General features: G+C 41.9%; 1 protein-coding gene across 2 annotated transcripts; it reads right to left on the reverse strand.

Annotated features, from left to right (window-relative positions):
- On the reverse strand, positions 1-27,509 carry TEX11 (testis expressed 11). Of its 2 annotated transcripts, XM_050310702.1 has the most exons (29): positions 27,468-27,509; positions 27,199-27,386; positions 25,221-25,305; positions 23,992-24,071; positions 23,378-23,458; positions 23,173-23,292; positions 21,637-21,717; positions 19,463-19,548; positions 18,408-18,465; positions 17,551-17,646; positions 15,674-15,755; positions 15,280-15,358; positions 14,450-14,601; positions 13,653-13,738; positions 12,473-12,610; positions 11,904-12,006; positions 10,667-10,791; positions 9,797-9,882; positions 9,223-9,276; positions 8,776-8,816; positions 8,127-8,213; positions 6,722-6,792; positions 6,059-6,175; positions 5,197-5,269; positions 3,967-4,116; positions 3,294-3,402; positions 2,270-2,390; positions 1,390-1,554; positions 1-384 (listed from the first exon to the last, which is right to left on the reverse strand). In XM_050310702.1, exons 1-29 carry the CDS (start codon positions 27,496-27,498, stop codon positions 313-315), a joined length of 2,817 nt encoding a protein of 938 aa, XP_050166659.1. In that variant the 5' UTR covers positions 27,499-27,509; the 3' UTR covers positions 1-312. The 2 variants fall into 2 exon arrangements, with proteins under 2 accessions (XP_050166659.1, XP_050166658.1); XM_050310701.1 differs by having other exon boundaries at positions 27,199-27,500.
- Between the last annotated feature and the right edge of the window lie 62 nt (positions 27,510-27,571).

The following is a 27,571-nucleotide window of genomic DNA, read 5'->3' on the forward strand; positions in this document are numbered from 1 at the left end:
CCAGCCTGTTACACAACAGCAGACGCAGCTCATGAAAAAGTTAAATATTTATTTCTAACTGTTAAATATTTATTTCTAACTGTTAAATAGCTCAGGAGAATGAAAATTATTCCCTAGAGGGAAACAATTACATTTATTGAATAAACACTTCCAAAAAAGTACATAACTTCTTTGCCAACATGAAGGGGGGATCCTGGTTTCTTTTCCACTGCTCCCAGGACCTCATGCCTTTGCAGAGCTAATGGCTCTTTCATTCAGCAGAATATTTCCAGGAGAGACTGCTGTCCCTTTTTTTTGCAGTTGTGGCTCTCATTATTCTTCACTTGGAATAAATCCTTTTGCTCTGTCCAGTTTGTCCAGGACTTCACTATAAAGACCAATCATCTGCAGAATATAAGCACCACAGCTGTCAGCAGGGATGGACAAAGCTGGATCATTCAACTACACACAACAAAGTGACAGGGAACAGAAGCAAAGGGAATAGGTGGGAGCTTCTAAACCTGAAATTTCAGATTGATTTTGGCTCAGGTTTAAATACAATAGCTGAGAAAAAAAATAGTTAAATCAGTGCAACCTAATAAAGGTGTCATAAAGCATAGTTTGTATCTGAGTCTTACATCAGTGAACAAACCTATTCACCAAATCACAGGAGTTGGGAGTTGATGCTGAGGTTGGGAGGGAGTGATCTCAACTCTTACTGCCCTGACTGACGTATTTAAAATGGTATTAGAGTTACAGCCAACCCTTGATTGCCCAGATTGTGCATCAGAGAATGAAAGGTGACACCAGCCAGGCTGTACAGAATCGAGACAGGAGCACCAGCCAAAAGCTGCAGAAAGGAGCTTACTTGTGACAGACTGGAAAAAAAAAGTGTCATTGCAAAGTGTCATCTACAAAGGTACTGGCTCTGAAATTTCTCCCTCACAGAAGTGGCTAAGCTACACCTGAAAAGATGAGCTTTAAGGATTCCATTCACATCAGCCTAAACCCTATTTATAAGAGATCATATTACACCAGAAACCAAGCTTGAAAGTGTTCCTACAACAGCTGATTTTAGTAAGCTGGTACAGCACCTTGACTTCAGTTAAAGCAGGCAAAGGTACAAGGGTTCTCCCATGGCACAAATAGAAGTTTATTTCCAGCCATCCATTTAAATCATCCTTCCAATAGAAGGACATTCCATTACTGTTTCTTTTCTCTTTCAAAACTTTTCTGGCCTCACTTTGAAAAAATCTTCTGGCATCAGGCTGCCCCAAAAATATTTAGGTACCATTCTGCTCCTCAGGCTCTGCAGAGATCAGCACCAGTGGTTTATTCACCCAGATCCACATCTCAAAATCAGGCCAGGCACCCAATCCCACCTCCTCAGATCCCCCTGTGTGCACTTACATGGCCCTCATAGCTCTTCTTCAGGGATCCCAGGTGATTGAGGAAACGCATTCCCAGCCCACACCACTGCTCAGCTTCCTTGTATTTACCCACAGTGTACTGAAATATTCCTGTATTCCAGGCTCTGGTCATCAACCAAAGGATCTCCATCTCTGGGTAAGCATTCTGGGGTAGCAAACCAGAAACAGCAGCTCATCAGAAAACAGAAAATTCACTTTAAAACTGGCAAGTCAAGAGTGTGTTGGAGTCCAGTTTTAGAGGGGGAAAGCAGCTGGGTTTTTATCTCCTAAGGCAAGGGCAATTCCTTGGGTAAGAAATGCTTTTTGAAATAAAGATTTTACTCTCCATACACCTGTCCTCACAGAGAACAAGGCAAGAGGCACCACAAGGACTGGCAGCACAGGGATCCAGTTCTAGGTAATTCAGAAAAAAACAGTAACACAGTTAAGTTCCCAAATACATTTAACAAAAAAGAGATTAGAAAAAAAGCAAGACTGGTAGCCAAATTTTAGGCGGTTTAAACTGATCTGAAAAAGTAATCTGCATTTAAAACACATATTCAGCATAAGAATGTAGAAAGCAAGAGGAGCAAAGACAGATCTTCTATAGCTCAAGATGTTTTTTCTAAAATAGCCACTGAAAATTTGGCCTTAAACATCTCTAAAAAACCCTTACAAAACCCAGAGAAATTTGAAATGCAGTCATAAATATCCAGGAGACATTTCTTTTGAGGGAATTTTGGCGTATCTTTTACTGAAGAAGTCTCCACATGTAACACCATATAATGTTCAGTTGACTAATTATTCTCAGTCTAATGAAAATTTTTTTTTCCAATGTGCTCAAGATCATCTCCCATCTCTTGGCTTCCTGTTCAACTTACTGTGCTGCTGACTACACTCAGAGCATCTTCAAAGTAGTCCCACACCTCCTGCAGGACAGAGGTCTCCAAGTCTGTTAATCCACTCGGCAAAGAAATGTTAATCAAGCTGTGTAAGCATTTGCTGAGAATTGAAAGAGAGAGCAAAGGAGGAAACATTCAATGCCATGTGCACAAAACAGCTGCTTTTCAGTATCAGCAGCACACTGTCCTATGGCTCTGGGATTGTCAGACAGACACGTCTACCTTGGTGCTTCCTACACTCCCACTCTTGTGGCAGAAACATCCCATTTTCCTGTATCAGATCTCACTCAAACAAACTGTGCAAAAACAGAGCCAAGAGAGGCAAGCAGGGCTTAATTTTTCATTGCTGGTCTCTAACACAGAAGGAAGCCCTCAGAAAATCAGAACCAAAGACATGGCTCCTGAAAACAGGTCTGTCTTCCTCAGTGTGAAGTGAGAAAGGCAATATTTAACAGTTGCCTTTGCTCAGGGGTTACTGCAAGGAACTTGGAAAGGAGGGAAAAAATCCTTCATGGGACACAAGTGAGAAAGAAGACACAGCAGGGTGTCTTTCAGACTGCATAAGGAACAGCTGTCAGAGAGCCAGGTACTCACCAAATAAATCACACATGTACTGTGGCATCACATCCCTAACCTTCAGCTCAGGGCTTTCTTAACCCTGAACTGCTCTTCACTTCATTGTCTTTGAAATACCCAGTTCACTACTGCAGAGTGACATCTGAAATGAACACCTTCCTCACAAAAAACAACCTCTTCTAGATCCAATTTTCATTTTCCTTCCTCAACAGATTTATTTACTGCAAATAAGACTGTGCCAGAGAACATGCCAAGCAAGCAACCTGCAGTTAACACGTCTGTGAGACCCTCAGAGCGACACTGCTTGGCCAGCAAGAGGTAGAGCCTTGCACAGAAACCACAGCCCACCTTTTTCAAATGGCAGGCTTAGTTCCCTGCCAGCACTGCCAGTCACAGGCTCGTGGCAGAGCTGTGTGGTAACACTAACCTAAATTTCACAGCATCAATGACAGTCTGCTTTCTGTGAAGGTTCAGTGCACTCCTGAGAGCTTTCTTACACAGCACAGGATACCGAGCTGGGGATTCCATTGCTAATGCTGAAAAGTACAAGAAAATAGAGAAGAAGAAAAAAAAAAAAAAGGACTTACTGAAGTCAGACTTTAAGCTCATAAGTCACTAAAATAAATTACAGCACGTTGCCAGATCCCTTGGGATAGACAACTGAGAAGAGATTTGCTTAATAGCAGGGCTGCTCACAAAGCAGTGCTTCTCTACCTTTCTTACCATGCACATCATCAGTGAGGACAAGGCAGAAGCACAGCAGGTTTCATAGTTTACAAGTGCTCTCCCTGCTGTTTACCTGCAGTGCAGTAATCCAAAAATACTGGGGTGGGGGAGCTGTCCAAAGCAAGAATTTTGTTTGCCTCCTCGAACATGAAAATCTGGATGGAAAAATGAGGCAGGAGCAGGATGTCAGTTTGGTGTCTCCAAGCCTGACGTTGTTGAGATCCTAAGCATCTTTGCTTCAGGACAGAATATCAATAGACCCATTTTCTGCATGTTGGGCAGTGCATGATAATCACCTCAAACTGTTAGGAAAGAGAAACAAAAGCTTTTTCCTGTGACCTGAAGAACCAGGAAAGCACAAATGCAGCCCTTACATGCAATGATTTCAAGTGTCTTGGTCTCTATTTGTGGTTGCTCCCAAACCGACTCCATGAAGTTGTGAAGTGATGGATCATTCAGTTTGGACCTGGCTTCAAATTCATAAAGCAGCAACAATGTGTCTGTTGGGTCTTTAGCAAAATCTCCTGCAAAAGACACAGAACAGGCTGGATGAAATGATGGATTTTCTCAAAGCCTCGTGGTGCATTATAAGGTGTAGATTTTGCTTCCAACAGGCAGGAAAACCATTAAGATTTAACATTTCACATGTCCAAAGCATAACCCTCCCAAGCCACAGTGCCTTCCCTCCCCCACCAAATAATCTGAATTGTCTCTAATTGGCCACATTAATACAACCCTCCTAGGTACTAGGGGAGCATTTTCACAGGCAGGTAAGAGACATAACAGAAGGCCACCAGCTCAGGTCAGCTTACAGAAGAAGTTACCATCTGCTTCAAATTCTTCTACAGGACTTGACCCCTTTCTGGTAGAAAAGCCCTCAGGAAATCCTTAACCACAGCAGAAGGGTGGGAGAACAGCAGAACTGTGTCAGGTAAACCTGACACAAACACCAAGGTGTAGAGAAGAGGTGAAGGAAGCACCAGGCTGCTGCTCCACAAACGTCTGCAGGAGACATTCCACTATGTTCCTGTCCTGAAATAATCAACCCCTTGGGATTCTGAGGATGGCAAATTAGAAGGGAAGTAGTTTACTATAAAACAAAAATAAAAGTGAAGCATGCCTCTGCTAGGCTCACTTGGCATGTCAGCTGAACGCCCATCAGCCTCCAGTAATATCTAATTTAAACTGACAAGGAATAGTCAGGGAACAGAGGATGGATTTTGGCACTTCAAAGTGTGGTCCGGGATCTTCTGCATTCTGGAATGCCTTATGTGGGAAAAGGGCAATAAAACCACTAGAACAGGGCAGGAGTGACTCCACTCCAGAGAAACAAGCTGGGAATTTCTTAACATCTAAGCCAGAACCATCAATCCAACCTCCCCCTGAAAGCTTGTTCCACGCTTCACAGCACCTCAACAATAAAATGCCTGCAGTGACAAACAAAAAACAGCGGCTGGCTTTGCCAGTTCTTTTAGCATATTGTCATCTATCTGCTTCCACACCCTTCAGCTGAGACAGCAGCTCCCTACACCCTGCATTTTTGAGGAATACAGTGACTAATTCTAAGAGTTACATGTGCTGAGCAGCCCCACTTCGTAGCTTACCTGTTAATTTGAGCACCTTCCAGATCTCCTTGCACGTCTGAAGATGTTGAAGGGCCTGGCTAAAAAGCTCCACCTGTTTTACAAAATTTCAGGAGTTATTTCTTGTCAGGGTTTTAAAAGCAAAAGGAACAATTATGTCGCAGCAAACACCACCTCTCTATCTCATCATAAAATAAATTAAGAATCAGCCTAGTTAGTAAATCACCTGTACCAGTTACTGGTTTGGGGTTGTTTTATTTCTCTTTTTCAGAGCTCCACATCTCAGACAAAGCCTCTTCACAAGGTTCCACTGGTCCAGAAGGGACCACACATGTTCCTATGGGGTGTAACTGTTTTTAGCTCCCAAGCATAACACAGTGCTGGTGAGACTGTGCAGTGCTCTCCACAGAAGTAACTTTTATAATCACTCCACAGCAGACTTTACTACTTCCTTCACAACCACTGGACATTTTCTCTAATCTTCTTAGCACAGTGAGCACAAAGCCCTCCCCCCACCAAAAGATGTATGCATGAAACAAAAACTAAACTGTGAGCTTTATCACAATCAGAGTGGTTTTCAGCACCAGCAGTAATTGTCTGACCAGCCCGTGTTGAGCAGCAGACTCCTCACATAATACACACAGTAAATTGAAATTCATCTAAGAGAAGGTACTGCCATGACCCTTTGCTGATATAAATCTGTTCAAATCCACCAAATCCAACATTTACAGTTGTCTGGAAAGGGGCATCCATTCTAATTAACTACGAAATATTCCCTTGCTTACATTCTCAATATCCCGTTCTGAGTGAAAAAAACCAAAGACTTCAAAACCAAAAAGAAAAAAAAAATACATAGAGAAATATTTACCAGAACTGGCCCTACCTGTTCTGAAGGTGTCACCTGCTGCCTCCCCATTTCCAGATCCACTGCAGCTGCCATTAACAGGCACGTCTTCTGAGCAATTAGAACAGCTTTGTCAGAGGGACAAAACTGGGAGAACTGACACCAAAAATAGGAAAAGGTAATGAGAATTTTACCTTTATAAAGCAATCTGCTCGTGAACAGATGGCTGCTGACTCTCCTCTGTGACACTTTCTGTAGTCAGTCACGAGTTGTATATAGTTACATTGCAATTTTACTTGTGCAATTACACAGGAGGATTATTTAAATATAAAGTGTAAAGCAGAGCTGGAGTTCCCTCTCTGCAAACACTGCAAAACTGACAGTGTTGGTAAGAAGTTCTGCATGGAGATTAGGAGTGGAGTGCTCAACATTTTGTATTAATGATACAGTTTCCAAACATCAGAAACCATTTATTTCAGAAAATTCTCACTGAAGTCTAAGTTTCCCATTATATTTTTAAGCAATAGAATGTAAATTATGACAACAATGCACACATTTTTTAATTTTGTATTACAGGTCAATCTCCTTCAGAGCATACAAGCAGTCTCCATGGAGACACCCAAAACATGAATGTGACTTCTAAAAGAACCAGATAGATGAAAATATTCCTCAGTTAGAGACACTATTAGCAAGAGTAAGTACCTTGAAAGACAGTACAAAAAAGCCCCTCATCTTTCCAGGGCTGTCCTTGAACTGCACAGCTAAGTTCCAAGCTAACAAAGAAATAAAAAATAGAGACTAGAATAAAAATCTTGACTGTTACACGTGTGCCTATCTAATCTCTAGCAATAAGCAGTTCACATTCTACAATTCCATTCCTTAATCAAAATGTCACCGACAGCTCATTTAACAACAGTAAGAAATACAGTTATTAGTGATGTGTTAAAATAGCTTGTTCGCGCTTTCAAATTTTGTCTTGGTAATTCCATCACAACCAAACATCCAACCTGCACACACCCTACTCACAGGAGCATGAACTGGAAGAAGCATTTTCTTTTATCAGCAAACTAAGCTAGCATATGAATGAAAGTGTTAAAGAACATTCCCAAGACAAATAAAAAGAAAAAAAAAAAACCCACAACACACTGAAACATTTTTCATTTTACCCCAGCAAGGTCAAGTAGAGGGCAATTAAGCACACAGCTCTGAGTAGTAAATGGATGAGCATCTAAAGACAATCAAATGATTTATGTATGAGAACCTGACCCAATTAAATGCTTTGATTTCTACAGTAACTCTCACATTAATTTATCCACTAGGACATGGGTTTGTGGTCTCCACTTTGTTTATTCTGTGAGTGAGAATGCTGCCTTGGGAAGGTCACGGTCACCACACATTCCACTCGTGCTCCTGTCACTGTGTTTGACCTCTGCTGCTCCTCTCCCCTCTTTGCTCCTCCTCATTGGAGCACGGTTACATTGGGAGGATGGGTGCAAAAGCAGATTTCTTCTGGTATTGATTTCAGCTGCTTTCTCTCCTGTCTGCTCTGATAGAAGAAAGAGCCTGAAAAACTGGTTTTATTTCTAGACAGCAAGCATGCTGATTCTTTACCAAAACACCGTCACAAGGACTGTAAAATGAGGATCCAGAGAGAACACTTGGGATAAAGCTCAGTACAGCTCTGTGGGAGCTGCATTTTCCACTAGAAAACACTTTATGTGGGGTAATATTTGCTGTTTAGATTTCAGACACTGTACTGTAGTTGAAGGCAAAGGTGTAACTAAGAGAAAAGTGGTGAACTGTGAGGAGCTGCACCATGGACATGTGCAACAATTCCTGAGGTGAAAGGAATAATTCATCATCCACCCCTTCAGGCAAACAGACCTTGTGTTTGTGTTGATAACTGGCTTAAAACATGAATCATGTCAGATAATTTCAGAAGACAGAAAATGCAGCAGGAGAACTTTAAAATCAGGTAAGGCAGTGACTGCCAAAGGTGACAAGTTTTATAAATCTACTACCTCTCTAAACACTTCTTTCTTCCTTAAGGTCAGGCTAAGAGGAGGTAGAGGAGAGATTCAGTTTAGATTTTGAGAGTACAACCTACCAACTTTTCTAAACCAGTGAGCTTCAAGGATCCTCATGTCCCCTGAAAATTTCTCTTCTGTGAAAGACTCAGCAAGTCTCTTGTGAGCTGCAGAAAATGTGTTGTTCAGAACACTTGTATGTTCAAAAACATTTCCAAGTCTAATCATTACACTACAAAACAGGTTCCCAAAACTCCCATGTAATTCCTGCTGAAGACTTACTCTCACAACTTAAATCTCACCTTTTTCACCAGTAAGCCTGATAAAAAAAAACATCAAAAGGTGCCTCAAACAGCATTTTATAGAAGATGCCAACAAGTACTGCCTCTTCAAAGTTTACTGACACTGAAGCCTTATGCAGAGAACTTTTACTTAATTCCACAAGAAGGTGAGGACTTTTAAATTTAAGAGCAGGTTTGAGGCCTTTCCTCTAGGAACCTTCTAATTAATTTAATTCTGCTCTTCATTCTCTTCTACTTGCAGTAGAACTGCAAGTTTTTGATAGCAAAACACTGAGTCCAGTTTTAGTTTTCATTGATTTCAGTGACAAGTTGGGAACTTGGACTGAAATAAAGGAGTCCAAACATTTTGTTGGTATGGACCTAATCACATCATAAAATGTTCACACATGGAAGAACTCCAGAAAATGTAAATTAAACAAAAGCATACCCAAGTTCAAGTAATTCAGTATTGAATCGATATCTTCATCTCTAGAAAGGAGGAAAAATCAAGTTTCAGAACACTGATTAGCTTTCTCCCACCCAGAACACGTTATTTATGTTGGATGACACAATTATGCAATCCATAATCATGGATGTATTCATTCCTCTCACCCAGAACTTCTGAAAGACATCACACCAGTGTCAAAGTTACAGAGATTGCTTAGCTCACCTCCTCCATTAAAAACACCTGACAACCTGAAGCATTCATTAGAGAGGAAGGCAAAGAGCAAATCCTTAAAGAAGAGGTTATACAAGTAGAAAACATGTTCCTATGTGATGTCATTAGGGCAAGCATAAAAAATAATCTCTTGATTAGTTCTGCAAGAAAAGAAGCCCAGCAAGAAAACATCACACCATTTGTACAACAGGAGAATGTTTCTGCAGATGGACTCACCTTTTCTCTTCCTTTTCTGCCATGACTTTCGATAACAGCAGACGAACCAAACACCTGAGGGGAAAAAAAGCAATGAAGAAACAAGATTTTTTTTTTTTTTTCAACAGTGTACTCTGTCCTAATTTTCCACAGGGGATCCCACTTTTCTTCCTGGAACTCACAGAATAATTCAAAATGTCAAAGTGAGAATAAGACTGTGCTACTTCCCACTCCACTGCCTTGCTTTGTATATCACTGTTAAATCATGTAATAGTAAGCAATCATGTAATGGTAAGTAAATAATGTACTTTAAAATAAATTTACTTTAACAAAGGCTTTAAGGAAATATTGGAATAAATACATCTGTCTCACGATATTTGTTTTTATAAACAAGATGGAATATTTCAAGAAGATGCCACTTCATCAGAGGACACAAGCTGGCTGGTACTAGGAGATGAGGCTTGAGGTACATCTGCAGCACCAAAAAGACTGCTAAATATTTCATCTAAGCAGTCTTCCATCTTCCTGGTTATAATAGTTTTCAAAAAGAGACAAGAAAAATTTCTCCTCCCTTGTAAATACATTGAATTCTCACTTTAAGGCTGCAAATAATTGCTGGTAGTCTTGTAAATGTTCAGACAAATACTCCAAAGCTTTGATGGCCACACTTTGCTGGTCATTCTGAAAAGAAATTAAAAGATGTTTTGTATAAACTGCACTACCTCAGTCACTACAAAAAAACAACCAAGCCAAAACAACAACAACATAAAAAAACCCCCAAACAACAAAACAAACCAACCCCAAAGCAACAACATATTGCAGAGGTCTGTACAGTCCAGGAGCAGGAAAAAGAACAAAGGATTGTGCACAGAATTGCCTCAGAGTGCAGAGAAAACTCTAAGGAGAGATCACACGATCCGAGCACAGAGAGCCCGTGGCAAGAATGGGACCAGCACAGGCTGGGAAGGCTTTCATGCCTCACAGGGCTGTGGACAAAGCCCTGACAGCTTAAAATACAATCAGCCAGCTCAGACACCACTCAGGTCACCAACCAAGAGGCAAACAGGAGGGACAAAGGGCCTTCCATTCTTTCACTGCTGGCTGATGTGTGTTTTGTGCACAGGCTCCCCCGCCTCACGTCCAGGATCAAACCCCAGGGGCAGAAGACGAGGTAAATTTTGCTAAGGAAACTCTTACAGAAATACACCCTGTGATTTCCAGCTGCCAGCATTTATAACTCACAATCCTTTCTTTTTTTTCTGCAGAAATTTTAAAAGACACCATTTCCCTCTACATGAAATTAATTTGCACTCTGCATTCCACAACACACCTTTGCCACAGAAGCACAAAATCCTGAGAAATCCATGGAATACAGAGAGATATTAAAAGTAGGCCAGGTTAAAGAGGTTACAGCTGTCCTACTTATATCAGCAAAGCAAAGGAAAGGCAACGTTATCTGCTCTACCTCTAATGCAATTTGGGCAGCCAAACTCAAGAGGTTAGTGCCTGTATTTTTATCCACTCCCAGCTTGTCTTCACCTTGTGATGTCTTTTCTGCCAGCTTGCCCATCTCAACCACTGCCTCCACAGCTGAAAGACACATAGGGAAGAACCAACATTTTTTTATGGAAGCAACTGGAAGGTGGAAAGTTCTGCTGTTTTAATGACTTATGGAAGGTTATCATTTTTTTTTTTTTTTTTTTTTTTTTTTGAAGAAAAACCAAGACAAGAAAACCTGACCATACCAGCACTTCTCCACAGATCTGCATTTCTTCCCAGGGAGGTGCCAAAAAGCTTTCCAAGCTACTAATCTAAGGAACTAAGGATGCCATACAAGTGATACTCATCTCACATCCTAATTTTTGTTCTGCTAAATAACTGTTTGTCACCAAAGACAGAAGACTTTCTCTAATACACTGTCTGGGCGTCATTCCAAGCTCCCACATCTTGGCTTATGCTAAGGGTGCCACTGCTTTCATGTTCACACTGTGCTGTGGTTCCCACTCTATATTATGTGAACAAATTATGCTCTCATTAAAAGATGTATAGAGGAGAATTAATTGGCAGAGAACTCACTGGAAAAAAAGATCTGTGTGTTACTCTGTATTCAAAGTAAGTAGAGAGTGTGTTTGTCAATTTTCATTACTTGAGCTAAGATTCTCATTAAAATATGAAATGGCAGAACTCATTATAAAAAAGAAAGAGGCTACAGAGATATGTCATTCTGCAAGTCATCTCAGTAATTCATTTTTTTGGTGATAACTCCAGGCTTTACTTGTCCAGAGGAATTAAGAGCAGTCATAATGGTTCCCTCAAGGTTCATTTAGCTCAGTATCCTTTTGTTATATTGCATATGGATACAAAAGCATATGAAAAGCAGTGAGCATACAATGATTCTCACCCTGAATTGCTACCACACCTTCTGCCCACGGGAAGATAAGAGACTTCCTAGCCCGAGGCTCCACCCAGACAGTATCAAATACAGCAATGGATTCTGCACCTCACAACCTCTGTGCAAAAAAACAACCCACTCTGAAAATTTCAATCTGCAGCCTGACAGTTTCAATGACTTCAGAGACCCTTCTTCTACCTCCCCTCTGCAGTGTCTTTCTCAAGATGAACAGTCCAAATCTGTTCAGTATTTCCTAACATATGTGGCACTTCTTCTCCTTAGAGTGGACCCTTTATCTTTCAGCTTTTACCTTTATTAATGTCGTTCTCCATCACTGCAATCTTATAGACACTGAATTTGGTAAAGATGCTGTTTGGATCACACCTCTCTGCTTCTCTAACTGCCTCTTTAGCCTAGTCAGAGAAAAGATTAAAGGAAATCTGTACAAAAACATTATGAAACTAGTAGTACATAATTTGCAACAGAAGAGAGCTAAAAAGATATGAAAAAATGTTATGGTTACATTGTTGATATTTATATAATTACTCAACGAGTTTGGTTTGGCAACATCCTCCCTTGAAAGAAAGGGAGACCAGAAGATGGCACTGAAGGATGACAATGACCAGAAAGGAAAGAGCCAATTCCTCAAAATCAGAGCTACAGATTCAGAAAGCAAGGGAAGCCCTGAGAATGCTGAAATATTAAACTCCCTGCTGGCACTTTGAACTGTGAGGTTTAACACCCCCAAACCAGGAAAGCCTGGGCAGGCAGAGCAGGTGCACTTCCCTGCAGATGTAAATTTAGTCCCGATGACACAGCTACAAAATGAAAACAACGCAAATAAATGCATAAATATGTCTACATACGTATTAAATATACCTTGTCGACTTGTTTCAGATGAAAATAGCAAGAAGCCATGTTCCTCTGCAGCTTGGCCAAGTTCTGATCTATCTGCCTGGGTGTGTAGAAGCTGACAGAGTAATTGTACCAGTGAAGGGCTTCAGAATAGCTTTTCTCCTAGGAAATATAAACCCAAAACAAAAACAACCAAACAGACACAAACTTAGTGGGTGATTAAACTGCCTACGTCCTCCCCGTTTTTATGTAAAAAAAAGGTCACAGAAAATGAAAGACTGAAGGAGTCAGGTATATTCTAGTGTAACTTTTCCCCCAGGATGAGGTTGCCCCTCCTGGCTGCCAGGGCACTGCTGGCTCCTGTCCAATTTGCCACCAACCAGGACCCCCAGGTCCCTTTCCACGGTGCTGCTCTCCAGCCTCTCATTCCCCAAGCTCTCTGTACATCCAGGTTGCACATCCAGGTGCAGAATCTGGCACTTGCCTTTGTTACATTTCATACAGTTTGTAAGTGCCCAGTCCTCTAATTTGTCCAGACACTGTGAGAGAAAGTAGCCAAAGCTTTACTGAAATGCAGAGAGATGACATCAGCTGGCTTCCCCTGATCCACTGGGTGGGTGACCTTGTCCTAAAAGGAAATTAAGTTTGACAAGTAGGACTTCCCCCTCCTGAACCAGTGCTGGCTGTGACCAATGACTGCATTGTCCTTCAGGTGTTTTTCAATAACTCCCAGAATAATCTACATAATTTTACCAGGCACTGAAGTGAGACTGACAGGCCTGTAGTTTCCAGGGTCGTCCTTCTTGCCCTTCTTGAAAATTGGGATAACATTTGCCAGCCTGCAGTCAGCTGGGACCCCTCCAGATCCCTAAGACCATTCAAAAATCATTGAGAGAGGCCTTGCAGTGACAGCAGCCAGCTCTTTGGGTACCCTTGCATGAATCCCAGCGGGCCCCAGGGATCCAGCTGGAGAAGGAATTCTAACCATAACTCCCCATGCACAAACCTTGAGATGAGGCCACCTGAAACTCGATTTTGTAACGGAAAACAGCACCCAGATGGATGAAAATAAAACCAGTGCCAGCTGGAACAAGGATCTTAGTAACAGTTTGCACTTTAACCAAAAATAAACCCATCAAAGAGGTCAGAAAAAGTTTTTCATTTTCACTGATTTGAATAAGAACATTACTGGTTGGTCCCAAACCTCATAATGTTTGGCAGCTCTGTCCCACAAGATGATGTGCAGCTGATTCAAGGTTTCAGGCAACAGCTGTTTCCCAGTATAATGACCTGGAAAGATACTGCAAATCATCACTTTACAAGAACTTTACCAAGCACACTGAGAAGCATCTAGGAACTATCTGAGAAAGACTGTCCCATAGCACACAGCACTACTTTCAGTCAGGACCCAGTGCTTCATTTTTGTTCCTGAAAAAAAACCAACCATCAAACAATAAACCCCATCCACCCAACCAAAACTCAGAAAAAAAAAACCCTGGGTAAGAGAAAAATATTTTCAATGTAAATGTGGCTCTTGCTCCCAGCTTGATGCTGTGAGAAACAGGATCTGGTTTACAGCAGATCTGACAGTCCAAAAATATTACAGTGCTACAGGTGCAACGGACATGAAAACTAAACTGCTATTCAGCTGCTCAAACAAGGATATGCAACCTGTTTTAAACCCTGAGAAACAAAAACTACATTGGGCTGGATGGACAAAGTGTTAACATCACACAGAACTTCGGGTAAATGCTTCTAACCCCACATGTATCAGTCACACAGTCCAAGCTAAGAAGGAGGAATTGCTGGAGCAAACGAATTTAACCCTGAGCTTTATCATGACTGTCGTTCACTCTGAAGTTGAGAGAAACATAAAGGAAAACAGACACAAAGAGAAAGAAAGATGAGAACAAGCGAAAAAAAAAGGTGAAAATTAAAATTCAAGACCTTAGCCAATCACATCCAGCTTTCAGTAAACAGCAGCAAAAGGCGGATACAGACCTATAATAATTTCTTCAATCTTTTGCTTAGCAAGCAGCTCCCTCTTATTCTGCAACAGGAACTCGATGTGGAGCAGGGTAATTCTTCCAAGGTCAGGTGAAGATTCAAATCGCTCAGGAACAGATTTCAGAAAATCAAGACCAACTGATTCCCTATTCAAACAGATGCATTTTTAAGAGGCTGCACCAGAAGAGCTGTTAATTTTCCATTCTAGGCATTATTCACATATTCATGCCATGCAGGGTGTTTCTCATTCAATCACACTGACAGAATGAATCAAGGTAGGAATTTATTACAGTTCAGCTATTCAGTGGCAGCTTCCTATTAGCACTTACTTGTTCCCCCATATTCACAAGGGACTTTACTCCTCCCATTTGCTTCAAGACAGAAGCACATCCATAGGTAATCAGGAGGGAGCATTCAACAGGGGGAAATTTCATGCCTCTATTTAATTTGCAGTAACTTGTTCATCCTTCTACTGCTTCTCCCAAGAACGATTCTAGCACCCCAAACTCATTCTGAGGGTTGCTCAGAGAAATGATTTCACCCAATAATTCCAGACATATTAAAACTACACAGGGAATCTTAATCATTCCAAAGTAATGCTACAGCACTGCAGATTGCCACTGAACTTATTTCACTCCCTGTTTTTGTTGCTGTCATAATCAGTATCACCTGCTCTAGAAATGACAGGCTCCCTCTCAAAACTGTTTACTTCACCTCAGTGAGCTTTTATTTAAAATAAAGCATCACTTGTGTAATAAGATGTTCTTTGCTTACAAAGGAACACCTACAAACTGCAAACATCGTGTTTGGTGATGCTTTCCTACCTTCCGTGCTCCAGCAGCAGTTTGGCAGTATTCAAACAGAAGTCCAAAGACATCTCCAAGTGCAGGAATTCTGCAAGAGCTAAACAGAACACAAAGCACTTGAGATTATTTAATTAACTTTGACACTTAACTACTCAAACTACCATTTAGCTCTCACAGCTTCTTTCAAAGACAGAAACAAAATGGGGAAAAAAACAGCAACAATCTAATAGATCTAAACCAAAAGGAAGAATAAAACCTGTCTGTTGTGTTTTGGCTTTCCCTGTGCAGCTCATGTAGTACCACAGAAGGGTGACAGACTGATAGCCCTGGAATTCTAATCCTCCTCCCTTTAAACATTCTTGGATATGGAGTAGTAGGACCTTACTATGAAACCTAAACAGAGTTTTGATACCTGCTTTGATCTCTTCATCTGACGCTCCACTTTTCAGAAGAATTTTAACTTTCAAGAAAAACCCTGCTGGATGTGTATTCTCCTGCACAGTGAGAAACAATCCATTACTTGGACAGCTCTCTGCAGAACACAGATCCTGTGAGAGTGCAGCACATTCATAACACAGGGAAATAGTAAGAAATCACATTCTCCCCACTGAACTCTTCAGTTCCATTTTAATGACTGAAGCAAGAGGTTGGCAGTTTACATAATATTTTCTTCTTAATTGCAAAGTGCATCTTTAGTATTTAATCTTACACTGCCAAAAGACGCTGAGAACAACTAAACAAGAGATGTGTGACTCTCATTTTGCTGTGGCCTATTTTTGATGCTTTTAAATAGAAGCTGAACAATACCCAAGGATAGAAATATTTCCTTCTTTCCTATGTGTGAATTGGCTGGATTACTCTAGAATTAATATGAGTAGAATTCAAAGTAGTTTCTAAAAAGAAGAAATTTAGGAGGGAACAACAATGGAAGCAACTGGAAATAATGAAAACTGTATAATGCAGCTCTCACTAAAACTGCACATTTCAGGCTCTAGAATAAACATTTTCTTCCTGTTTTCCATAAAAAATCAAAATTCACCTTTATCAAAAAGTATCATAAAAATACTTTCCATCTCAAAAAGTTTTGTGATAATAAGTACAACAAAAAAAAAGACAAAGGGCTTATATACTGTAGTAGCATGTTATTTGAATGACTAAAATACACTGTCTTTTATCCTGATCTCATGAGCACGTGCATCTGAAAGTTCTAACAGCATGCGGAAAAATGAATCTGAGCTTTCATTTAAAACAAAGTTTTATACTGAAAACTTGTTATTTATGAAGTATATAACAAAAATTTTTAAACGACCAACCAAAGACAAACAGGAATTTTTCAAATTTGATTTCCTCTACACTAACCTGAACAGACAGAAGCACGAAATTAATTAAAGTCTTTATATGGGAAACAGAATTTGTACAAGGTCAAGAGCCCTCACTGCAAGGACTGCTTAGAGATATAAGATCTATTCCCTCAGGGTAGCTGGTAGGCTTATGCACCTCATTTTTCAGGTTCCAGGAGAAATGAAGTCGTGCTAGTGAAGTGCAATAGCTGAGCTAATTGTTTGAAATCAGACTGATGGAGCACGGCTACAGCTTTCAAAACACACCTCTGGTGCTTGCTCAAATATTTGTACAGATGGGACCTCAAAAAGCAGTATGGGCTTATCCATTTTAACTGGTGTAAACCTCAGGTGGTTTATACACACTGCTTATGAAATCACGAATGCAGGTGTTGGGAGGAAGGGGTCACAAAGCAGAGGACTGGTGACTGTAAATGGCCCCAGTGACCTCGCAGGTGATAAGGCCTGATAAGCCCGTGTGAACGGCCTGGGATGCTCTGGCATGGCCCCAGGTTAAATTTGCCTTTCTGCCCTCTCCTGTGCCTCTGCCTGGGTGTGGCTTTGGGGATCCCCCAGTTAAGGAGGAAACAGAAATAAATCTGCTCTTTGTGTTCCAGCTGGAGGGTTGTGGCTGTCCCGGCTGCCTCTCAGTGTCGACTCACACAAAATGTCAGAGAAATCTTAGTCATGGCATCATCATCATCATCAAAGGACCTCACTGTTCATAGACAGGGGGCAATCAGACAGCTCTACACCTACATGCAGAGAAGTATTCCTCCACAAAAAGGGCTGGGAACACCAAAACTTAGGAGCATGGAAAGGTAAAGAAAACACACCTCCATCTGTTGTCAAGGATTACACACCAGTGATTCATGTAGTCCTTATTGTTATGTTAATAAATGCCTGAGTGTCATCTATTGCAATCCACAAAGAGAGTAACACATTATACCTGATTTGCCAAGTTTATGGCTTTCAGAGCCCTGTCAAGGTGCAGAGTGCAATCCCACTCGAAATAGGTTGTGGCCAACAAACGCAGCACTTTAGCCTGGAAAGGAAAGAAAGAGCCACACATGAACATACACAGGAATATTAAGAGACTTAAATTCTAAGGTCGTGACTTTTTGAGTCAAAAAAATGCCTGCCTGGTATCAGGCACATAAAATGATTGCTCAGTTCTGAAACATATCCAGCCTTAAAGCACTGCAGGACATGAATCACACAAAGTTTAGAGAACAGAAGGGCAGTGAGGAACATCAGAGACCTGGAAAAAGCAGAAGGAAAGAAGAAATTAAAAGAGCAGGAGGGACACACTTCACTGAGAGAAAAACAAAGAAACAAACAAAACCAAACAAGATAAAGACACACATCATAATGGCTTTCAAATACATGAATTATTCATATAGAGAGGAAGAGATTAAAATCTCCATATCCGCTGTGGGGAGTAAAAGGATTAATAAACTTCTGAATGAGGCAGACAAACATCTATCAGAAATGGCACAGATGTAACTGGTGATGTATTGAAAGAAGGGGAAGGGAAGAGGAGATGGCCTTTCAGGGGCTACTTCAGCCTTACTTTCTACAATTTGCTTTCTGTGAAATAGTGGATTCAAATGTGATTTAAGGGCACTCAGCAGTGACTGATGCTCATAGCAACTGAACTTGCAACTCTGCCAAACTTCATAGCAAACTCTGAAAAGGAGGCCAAGAAATCACTGGTCAGGTTTGGCACACAAGAGGCAGATGATACATTGGAGTCAATTTAATAAAATCTTCCTGTTTGTAAGCAGATATTTCTCTGTTTCTTACCTGCATTTCTTTGCCAATAGAATATTTCATGTCCATCTTCCCAATGTCATAACTCTGGCTGTCAATGATAAGTGAAAGTTAGAATCAAATGGGATAAGAGAGAGAAATTCAGTCAATCTTCTGATAGGTGCAACGTTTCCTGATCTTAATTTATTCTCAGACCAGAGAAGTCTTAACCCACTAGATGGAGCCACATCTCTTTTGCCGGATCATTATTTTCACTTTTGCAACGCTTTATTTCCCCCTCAAATTCTGCCATCAGGACTTGGTATTTAATTTTCCACGAGAATAAAACATAACATTATCTTCAAAGCACTATGTGTAATTAATTCTAAGCATTTCTACACATCCTCTTTGACAACATATGTGACCATAATTCTTTTGGATTTGACATGCTGCCGTTGATTTTCTTCAATTTAAAAGAAAAAGGACAAGAAGAGATAAACCCAAATTTGCTGAGGCTGAGGCTGTGACCGTGGCACGAGGATACTCCTCCTGATAGCCCACCTTTTCTCACCCTAAGTAGTACCACAATAGCTATTTGGATCCTACTCAGCCCATCTCTAAGGTTTCCTTTTTCCCCTTGACCTTTGTGTTTTTCATCAGTCAAGGATTTGCTCCCCACGAAGCCCCTCTTTATGAGACATTCAAATGCTGTTTAAAACAGATCCACCTAAAACTGGTCAGAAAAATTCATCTGCTCTCTTCCAAAGCTGTCAAATCCCTCCACTGTCATTTATTGAATGGCACAAGAACTGGGAACAGCCTCTTCAGGAAAATAATCTCTTTTAAAGAAGCATTAGGGAGAGAATTGACAAGAACCATGGAAAGATTTCATTCTAATGACATGGAAATCGATGTGGGAAGCAGACATAAATTTTAGGCAACAGACTATGACCATCACAAAGTACCTGCTCAGCTAATTTGCTTCAACTAAAATCTTTTATTCTCACATTCTGAATTAGGCCTCTACTTCCCCTTGCTCTCCCCTCTCCTCCACATATATTTTTACATCTCAAAAGCAGGATTTTATTTTCTTTGCCCTTGCACATTACCTGAGCCAGAAGGAGCTCTCTTCATACCTCTTGCATTCATAGGTTTCCACTCCAAAATTGTAACAGAGGATTGACAGGTAACAGGTCTGCAATAAAAGACTCCTGCTTCCATAATGTTCTTGTAAAACATCATGAGATCTACGGCACTCCAGCCTCATGTTCTTTAAAATGCATTTTACTTCAAAGAAATAACCACAGTTACCACTTCTGGCCTTTTGCAAGGGGATATCGAACATGACTAAAATGGAACTATAATTGTGTGGGAAAGGGAAGCATCATAAACCTGCCCAGGACATGCAAACCAGCAGGATTCTTGAAGCACGTGAGGAACACAGAATTATGTGTTCAATAAATCACACTGGAAGCACTGGAACTGTGTAAAGTAAACAATGCAACTTAAAACTGGAATGTTACAACCTCATTTTTGAAAATTATAAAAAAAGTTTAATATATTGAAGTGAAGAGGACTCTACCTCTTCCATGACAGGCTTCTCCCCAGCATGTCTGTCTGGGGTTAAAAAAAAGATCATCTGCATTAAAAATTTTGGGAGAAAACCATTTTTGAACCCTTGCTTATTCAGAGCACTGTTGCTTTCTGCTTTACCAATCAGCCCTGGCAACATCTGCTCATAACAACTTGTCTTTCCTTTGAAATTATTTGCAGCTGTCATATGTCATCCAAAGAAGAGACAGAAAAGTCATTTTATATGCTAACAGGCTGCCAATATTTACATCCATTTTGTCTCTGCAGTAACTTCTTTTTTTTTCCAAGCCTAAATCATGTTTCTTGCAAGTGACTCAGACAAAAATGAGGAAGGTAGCACAACATCTTGCTTCAAATTTATTATTTCTTTGCAAAAGCACAGACTCAGTAAGCACAAACACCAAAAAAAAAAAAAAGAAAAGAAAAAAAAGATCCCTCTCAGATGTGAACCCCTTATTTTTCAGAAGTTCACTTGTGAATGTTTTCTCTCCAGAACAGAAAGTTGACTGTACTGAGTACTGGTTCATAGGCTACTGATGATGCACAAGCTGCACATCCTCTCCAGCTGGTCTGGGGTGCCACACATCACTGGAACACCGTGATTTCCTTGGGGTGCTCTCCAGGTGCTCTCAGTGGGACTCTGGTAGATTTAAGGACTGACCCCTGCCCAGCAGTCCAAAAGTTTCACCCAGCAATCACTGGCTCTTTCCTGTTTCTCGTTTCTCTCTTTAAACCAGAAGTAAATTGTCTCTTTCACGATCAGAAGCCTTCCCCTTGTCTGCATCAGCGCTCCTGGTTTGTGAAGAGTATTTATCATGAGAAGTTTAATATTGTTTAATGAAGGAGCTCAGGCAGAAAGGATTAAATTCAGTTCACATGAAATGAGGTGCAGGAATGCAAAGACCCCAGTGAGCATTTTCAAGAATTCACAGTAAGGAGCTCTGCTCTTATGATTCAAATCAAAGCTAGAGCCCTGCAACTGCCTCAGTCACTCAGATGCACTTAAACAAGGCCTGCAGATCATAAAATCCAATTTAAAATCAGTTGGAGTTTAACTGATTAAAAACCCAAATAATCTTCTACCGTATTTCCCATATTTCCCTTTCTGCATCTGCCTCTTCCATTTCTATTGCCTACAGAGACAGGAACAAAGTGTTTCCTAAATGCTGGGAAACATGTGAGCAAAAGAAAATAAATGTGGGAAAGTTTATTCTGATATAAACACATTAGACTTTTATCTTTGCAAACAAAGAAGCAGTCTGCATATGATAGTTTGCTTTATCTGTGTCACAAGAAATACAAAAAAAACCAACAATGCAATGTGCAATGGGAAGCCTCTACAGTTTCATGAAAAGTAAGGTTAGTACTGAGGGTAGTGATAGAATCCCACATCAAAAATTTAGTAACAGCTCTTCTCTTGTCCCATCTGACCCCAGACAAAAGTTCATATGGGTACAAATGAAGATACAAGATCAAGATGTAAAATGCAGCTGGTTCTGTAGAAGAGTGGGTGGCATATTCAATTCAGAACTCTTTTTGCCTTGCTTATGGATTTGTCTTCTCGTTGTTTAGGAAGAGTTTATCACTCCATTTCAAATTCTCAACCACGAGAAGCAAGAAAAAAAATAGAGAGAGAGAGAAAACAGGTTGTTGAAGTTTGGAATGATAGAGAAGGGATGATTTCACTTACTTCTTTTGGCAATTTCATCACAATGTCTTTGCAGCGCTGCACACACACCATTGCCTTCTGAAAATCCCCCTGAGCAACCGCCTAGGAAAGCAGCAGAGCAAGCCAACAGGCTGTTAGTGTGCAACTGCTCTTTAAAATGCATTACAAGACCGATTCTTTAAAATAGGACTTGGGTTTTTCACATGCAGTAAAGCAAGGTTTGGGATTAGATATCTGTCCTTACAGTGCTATAATAATTCTGTGTATTTCTATATTTATTGCCAGATGATGAAGTCGTCCAGAAAAATCACTGCAGTCCTCAGGTAGTGTGCAAGGGCCAAAAGCACGGGACAGGATCATTCAGATGTTAAGATGATACAACATTTCAGCAAATCTTACACCACCTCTCCTTTTTTACCTCCATGACCAAACTAACAATGCTGGGCACTGCTTTGGCCTGTTTAGGGCAGCTTCTAAGAATTTTGGAGATACCACTGCCCTTATGGATACTGGGGTCAGCAGTGTGATCAACAAAAGGAGGAAACTACATTTTCTGGTATTAACACTCCTATGTCTCTAATACTCTACAGCATTGATAAAGTACTCAGACACTTCAGTCAGGCACAACAATTCCTCCCAAAGCTTAGAATTTCTAAATTACATACTTGGAATTACTGTAATTTGTCTTGTTTATGCCCTAGAAAACCTTTAGCACTTTTCCAGACCTCTCTCATATTGTTTTTTTAATAACTATCACCACGACTCTTACCTCGCTGTACAATGCCAGAGGTTAAGACTTTAAAGAAAACATCAAACATCATGGAACTCAACATTTCCAGATTTTGTAATTTTTGTACTGATTCTCCCACTGGTTAAAGCTTTGGTATGTGGAAAGCAGCATGTCAGGGAAGAGAGGGTATGCATGCACAGCAGGATCTCTGATGGCATATAATATTAACAGCTTCGAGGATGTTCATGAGTTTGCAGAGTCATGAGAGTTGTAAATTGCAGAAGACTTTGTACAAGTGTAAATACTTGTTAGGTATGGACCTTGGCTATGTGCTGCCAGGAATGCCACCTTCACACACCTTCATCAGCCTAACTGCAAATATAAATGCAGTATGAGGAGTGTTCTAAGTGACAGCACAGCAGAAGTGTACGTGTGACATGAGCTCAGCCTGGGGGACCCAGGCTCCACACCTACCCCTCTTCTTCAGCCAAGCACAGGACACTGCTGGAACTGACACATTTATGAGTCACACAGGCAGCTGTTTATTTCACAAACAGCCTTGCCAGCCAAATCACAGAGCAACAAATCCGAACTGGAAGATACAACCACCACAGCAAAAATGACTGCGATAAATCGGGGGAAATTAAAAACCATTAAACGATTGCAACACCGAAGGCAAGCACGAGATCTGCTATCTTCCATCTCAGTGAGGGAAACATATCCCTCAGCAAGTCTTCAGTGCCAAGCATTCAGGTATCTCATAACTGGGGCAGAGTTTCCCTCCATACCTCTCGTGACTTGTAAGGAAAACTGTGAGGAACACGTACTGATTCAGCTTGATAAGAGAGTACTTTGAAAAGGTTGTTCTCCACATCAGCTCTGTGCTCTTGAATATCTGCTTCACCATCGCTCCCCTTGCGTAGCTTTGCATACAGCTTCTCTATGTTCTGGAAAACAAAGCACAGGCATCACCCAAGGAACTTACAAAGAGGGGGGGTGTGTGTAAGAAATTGAAACTGGAAAAGAGCTTACACTCATGGCATTCTCTAGAAATCCATCAGCAAGGTCAGCTTTTCCAACGTCTATCCATCCTTTCCCAGTTTTCATAGACATCTGAAGGAGAACATGGTAAGTCCTTTGTGAAAATGCAGTCATTTTCAAGGAAGGCAACATAAGATCTCATCTTGTTGAGGTGTATCTAGCACAGCACAAGGGTATTTCAGCTCTGCAGTCTCTGACCAGCAACTCTCACTTCTGAATGAAGTCCTGAACACTTAGATGCAGCAGAAGACTTATGGTGCCCTCCTTGCCAATATTATAAGATACTGAAACAAATGAATGTGCTGCTCATGACACATTTTACCCTGTGAAAAGATGTGATGCTGAGCAGACACTCCTAACTCCATTGTCTCAGCAAGGTAAAATACAGGTCCCACTTCAGTTCTCTTAGAAGGGAAAAAAGGGGATCATCAATCTTATCTTTCCTCAAGTGATGAGAGTCAGCAACACTCCTGCCAAAACACCAATCACCCTTCCAGAACTGCACGTCTATCTCGCTCCCGCTCCAAAACAAGCATCATGAGCTTTGAAGCCTTCCCTGGGGGCTCAACTGTACCTCACTGCTCACCCACAATTATCAGCCTTACCAAAATCTGCCTTCGGATGGTTCCCTCGGCAGGGTCGGGGCCCTCACAAAGGCGGATCAGTCTGCAAGCAACGAACCGCACTGCAAGGAAACAGGGCAGCCATTCAGCAGCTTCCTTGGCACTTTTTCTTTGGGTTTTGGTGGTTTTATTTTTAAAAAAGTCAGGCTCTGCCATATCTGAAGGGATGTTTGGCATTTGACATTAAAAGAGAGAACAATTTGAAAGCTTCGGGAGTCAAAGGAAATCTGAATTTTAGCCAAGATGCTTTAAAATTGCTATTCAGACGGTAAGGGAAAAAAAAATTATTCTCATTAAAATACCTATTAAACAATTTTGAGAGAGTTTAAGGTAAATACACGGTATTCAAAGACTTAATTACATTGCAGGTGCTTACAGTAACATGTCTTGAGAGCCTCAAAGTAGCCTCGAGCAAAGTAAGGAAATGAAGTTTAATAATCTTTACAGTTTCAAAGCAAAAAGCAAGAATATTTGCAGGCCTTCTTTATATATCAGGAATGGAAAAGACACCACTTAATGTACTTAAAACAGCCTCTCCCTGGCCCTTCAGCTGTGTTCTGAGAGCGTATTTTGTGTAAACTTACCCTTTTCCCTTTACGTGATACAATTAATGTGATGCAGATTATACATAATTTTGACTGTAATCCCTCAAGAAAAGAATGTAGGCCTGATCCTGCAATCCCACAGAACCACAGAAGGAACACGTTGAAGGAAAAGACCAAAAAGCTCACTTCTCCTCTTCCCCAGCCCTGCTCCAGGCTACCCAGAGAACCCACCATCTGTGTACCTGGCTGAAGCAGGTCAGTAAAAAGAGGATTTAGTTTTTCTGGATATAAACGTTGATGAGATGATTACATTAATGAAACAATCTCACTCGATATAAACTAAGTGACCAACAGCCTAAAATTTACATCCGTGTTATTTCCACATATTTTGAGATTTGAACCACGGCATCAGAGGGTCAATTACAGCTCCCTTGTGCTCTGGCACCGAAATGAGGAGTGATGAAAATGCCTGCACTGATTGTGAGCCACGAGAAGGTAACAATTACACCTCCCTGAGCAGTTCATACAAGCCCAGCTGTACACTCTCCTCTTTCTACACCCCATCTGCAAAGCCCCAAACGAATCTACAGCACCACAGACGTGCCTGTCAGCAGAGAGCTGTTCATTTCCGTGCTGCACGTTTAGGAAGGTACAGGACGTACGTACGTTTGGCTTTTTGCTCATCGTTGACAACAGCACCCGTGTGTTTGGCCACTGCCCAGTTCCACAGGCTGACTGCAGCCTCTTCCACCTGGATGGGGAGAATTCCATGAGGTTTAATTCTGTCCTGCACGTGGGTCCCACTGAAATTTGCTACTGGAAAAGGAACAACCTTTCCCGTGTTTCGTATCCCCACAGCAATGACCGTGTTTGTGCAACTCCCTTTGGCGCTGCAGGCAAAGTTGGGAGCTCTCCATAAAACTGTCACGTGATCCCACAGGGACATCCTGGACAATGACCTGAAAACAGGCATGCTGAGTGGACCACACAGCAATTCTTCACCTAAAACTGTGGCTCATTCAAGTACACACCAGCTGGCAGGAAGCACACATAGTCTTGTCACAAGCACATTTCATCAGGCGTAGCCTTGCAAAGGCTATTTCACCCCTGAAAACACGAGAGCACCTCTAAGATGAAGCAAGGTAAGAAAGAACAACATGACTCTGTAAATCCAAGGCTGACAAGACCTGAAACTAAAGACAACTAGTTAAATCACAGGGCGAGCAGCACATATATGTCACATCACCCATCAGCGCCTTTGGCTTCAATTCGAAATTCTACATTAAAGGGAATTCTGTAAGGGAAAAGTGCTGGAATTAAGATGCATTAGAATATGTTCCTAAACAAAGGCCATTAATGTTTCTATGGAGTCCAGACTTAGCAAAACATGACCTCACTCACCCCATCCATCTGGGATGCAAATTTCTCAGAAACACTCAGAGAGAGAGAAAAAATTTGTGCCATTTCACATCGCCGTGTCCAAAATACAACTGATTCCCTGGCAGCCTCCAGAATACATTATGTACACTTTAAACAGATGTTGAAAGATCTGAAGGCATTGGAAAAGACTTGTAAGAATCTTATCAGCTTTGAGAAATATCTGCAGTAAGGGTTCACCTCTTTTACACATCAAGAAGAAAACTAAGTAGCTAATTACTTTAAATACCTACATTGGGAACCTTCTGATATTAGCACCTGAAAATTAGTACCTCCCACTCTAATCTTATGTACTGGGTTTACCAGGCAGTTAAAATAGCATGCTTGCTTGTTTTCTTCTTCCTCAAGTGTCTGCTGTCACACAAGATGAGAAGGACCTCTCCTCTGATCCAATACCAAACTGTTAACGCATCAGTGCTCTCTGCTTGCATTTTTCCTTGAAATGACAGTCAGATACCACTAGAAATTTGAAATAATAAAACCCTCAACATCACCAGTAACCAATAACTTTTCCCATTATCATCATAGAACAGTTTGGGTGGGAAGAGACCTTAAAGACCATCTCGTTCCAACCCCACTGCCACGGGCAGGGACACCTTCCACCAGCCCAGGGTGCTTCAAGCCCTGTCCAACCTGGCCTTGGACACTTCCAGGGATGGGGCAGCCACAGCTTCTTTGGGCAACCTGTGGCAGGGCCTCCCCACCCTCACAGAGAAGAATTTCTTCCTAATATCTAGTCTAAATCTACCCTTTCAGCTTAAAGCCATTCCCCCTTGTCCTATCACTCCACTCCCTTGTCCAAAGTCCCTCTCCAACGCTCTGGGCACCCCTTTGGGTACTGGAAAGGGCTTTAAGGACTCCCCAGAGCCTTCTGCAGGCTGAACCACCCCAACCCTCAGCCTGTCCTCCCAGGAGGGGTGTTCCACCCCTCTGATCATCCTGGTGGCCTCCTCTGGACCCGCTCCAGCAGGTCCTTCCTGTGTCCTTCCCGTGTTGGGGACCCTCGAGCCGGACACAGCATCCCAGGGGCGTCATTGGCACACACTTTTACATTTAGGATCCACACTCCCCACTTTATTTTGGGCTTCCACGACTCAAGGAAGAGCTGTTTTGTGCAGTGCCGAGCACTGATCTTCGCTGCCGGGTGGTGGCGATGGGCGGCAGCGGCAGCAGCAGCAGCGGGTGTTGGCAGAGCCGCAGCACCAACCTGGGCGAGGCCCGCGGGGGGCGAGGCACACGCACCCGCCGCTCCCTCAGGCGGGCCCGGAGCGGGGGGCTCTCCCTGCGCCGCCCCCCCGGCCTCCTCAGGCAGGCTCCGCGCCGCCAGGAACAGCTCCTCGGTGAGCGCCGCGATGCGCAACGGCGCCTCCTCCCTCAGCAGCTCCCGCACCAGCCCTGCAACACAGGGGGAGAGCGGGGCGTGACGCACAGCCGGGCGGCGCGTACCGGGCGGGGAGAGCCCGCGCCCCGCGGTACCTTGCAGGTTGGGCACAGGCGGCTCCGCCATGACCGGGCCGGCCCCTCAGGGGCGGCTCCCTCAGCGGGCGCCGCGCGGCGGGAACGGCGCGACCGCACTGCGC

The sequence above is a fragment of the Myiozetetes cayanensis genome, unplaced genomic scaffold, assembly GCF_022539395.1.
Source record: "Myiozetetes cayanensis isolate MyiCay16 unplaced genomic scaffold, myiCay2020 scf15, whole genome shotgun sequence".
In the NCBI taxonomy this organism is placed as follows: Eukaryota; Metazoa; Chordata; class Aves; order Passeriformes; family Tyrannidae; genus Myiozetetes; species Myiozetetes cayanensis.

Bases quoted from the DNA above. Each gene is read 5' to 3' on its own strand.
- TEX11 (XM_050310701.1), bottom strand. From the start codon at position 27,498: ATGGCGGAGCCGCCTGTGCCCAACCTGCAAGGTACCGCGGGGCGCGGG. The intron at 19,549-21,636 runs GTAAGTGAAATC...CTTTTATTGCAG, and splicing joins TGATGAAATTGCCAAAAGAA to ACCTGTTACCTGTCAATCCT. The intron at 18,466-19,462 runs GTAATGTGCAAG...TATCATTGACAG, and splicing joins GAGAGCTCCTTCTGGCTCAG to CCAGAGTTATGACATTGGGA.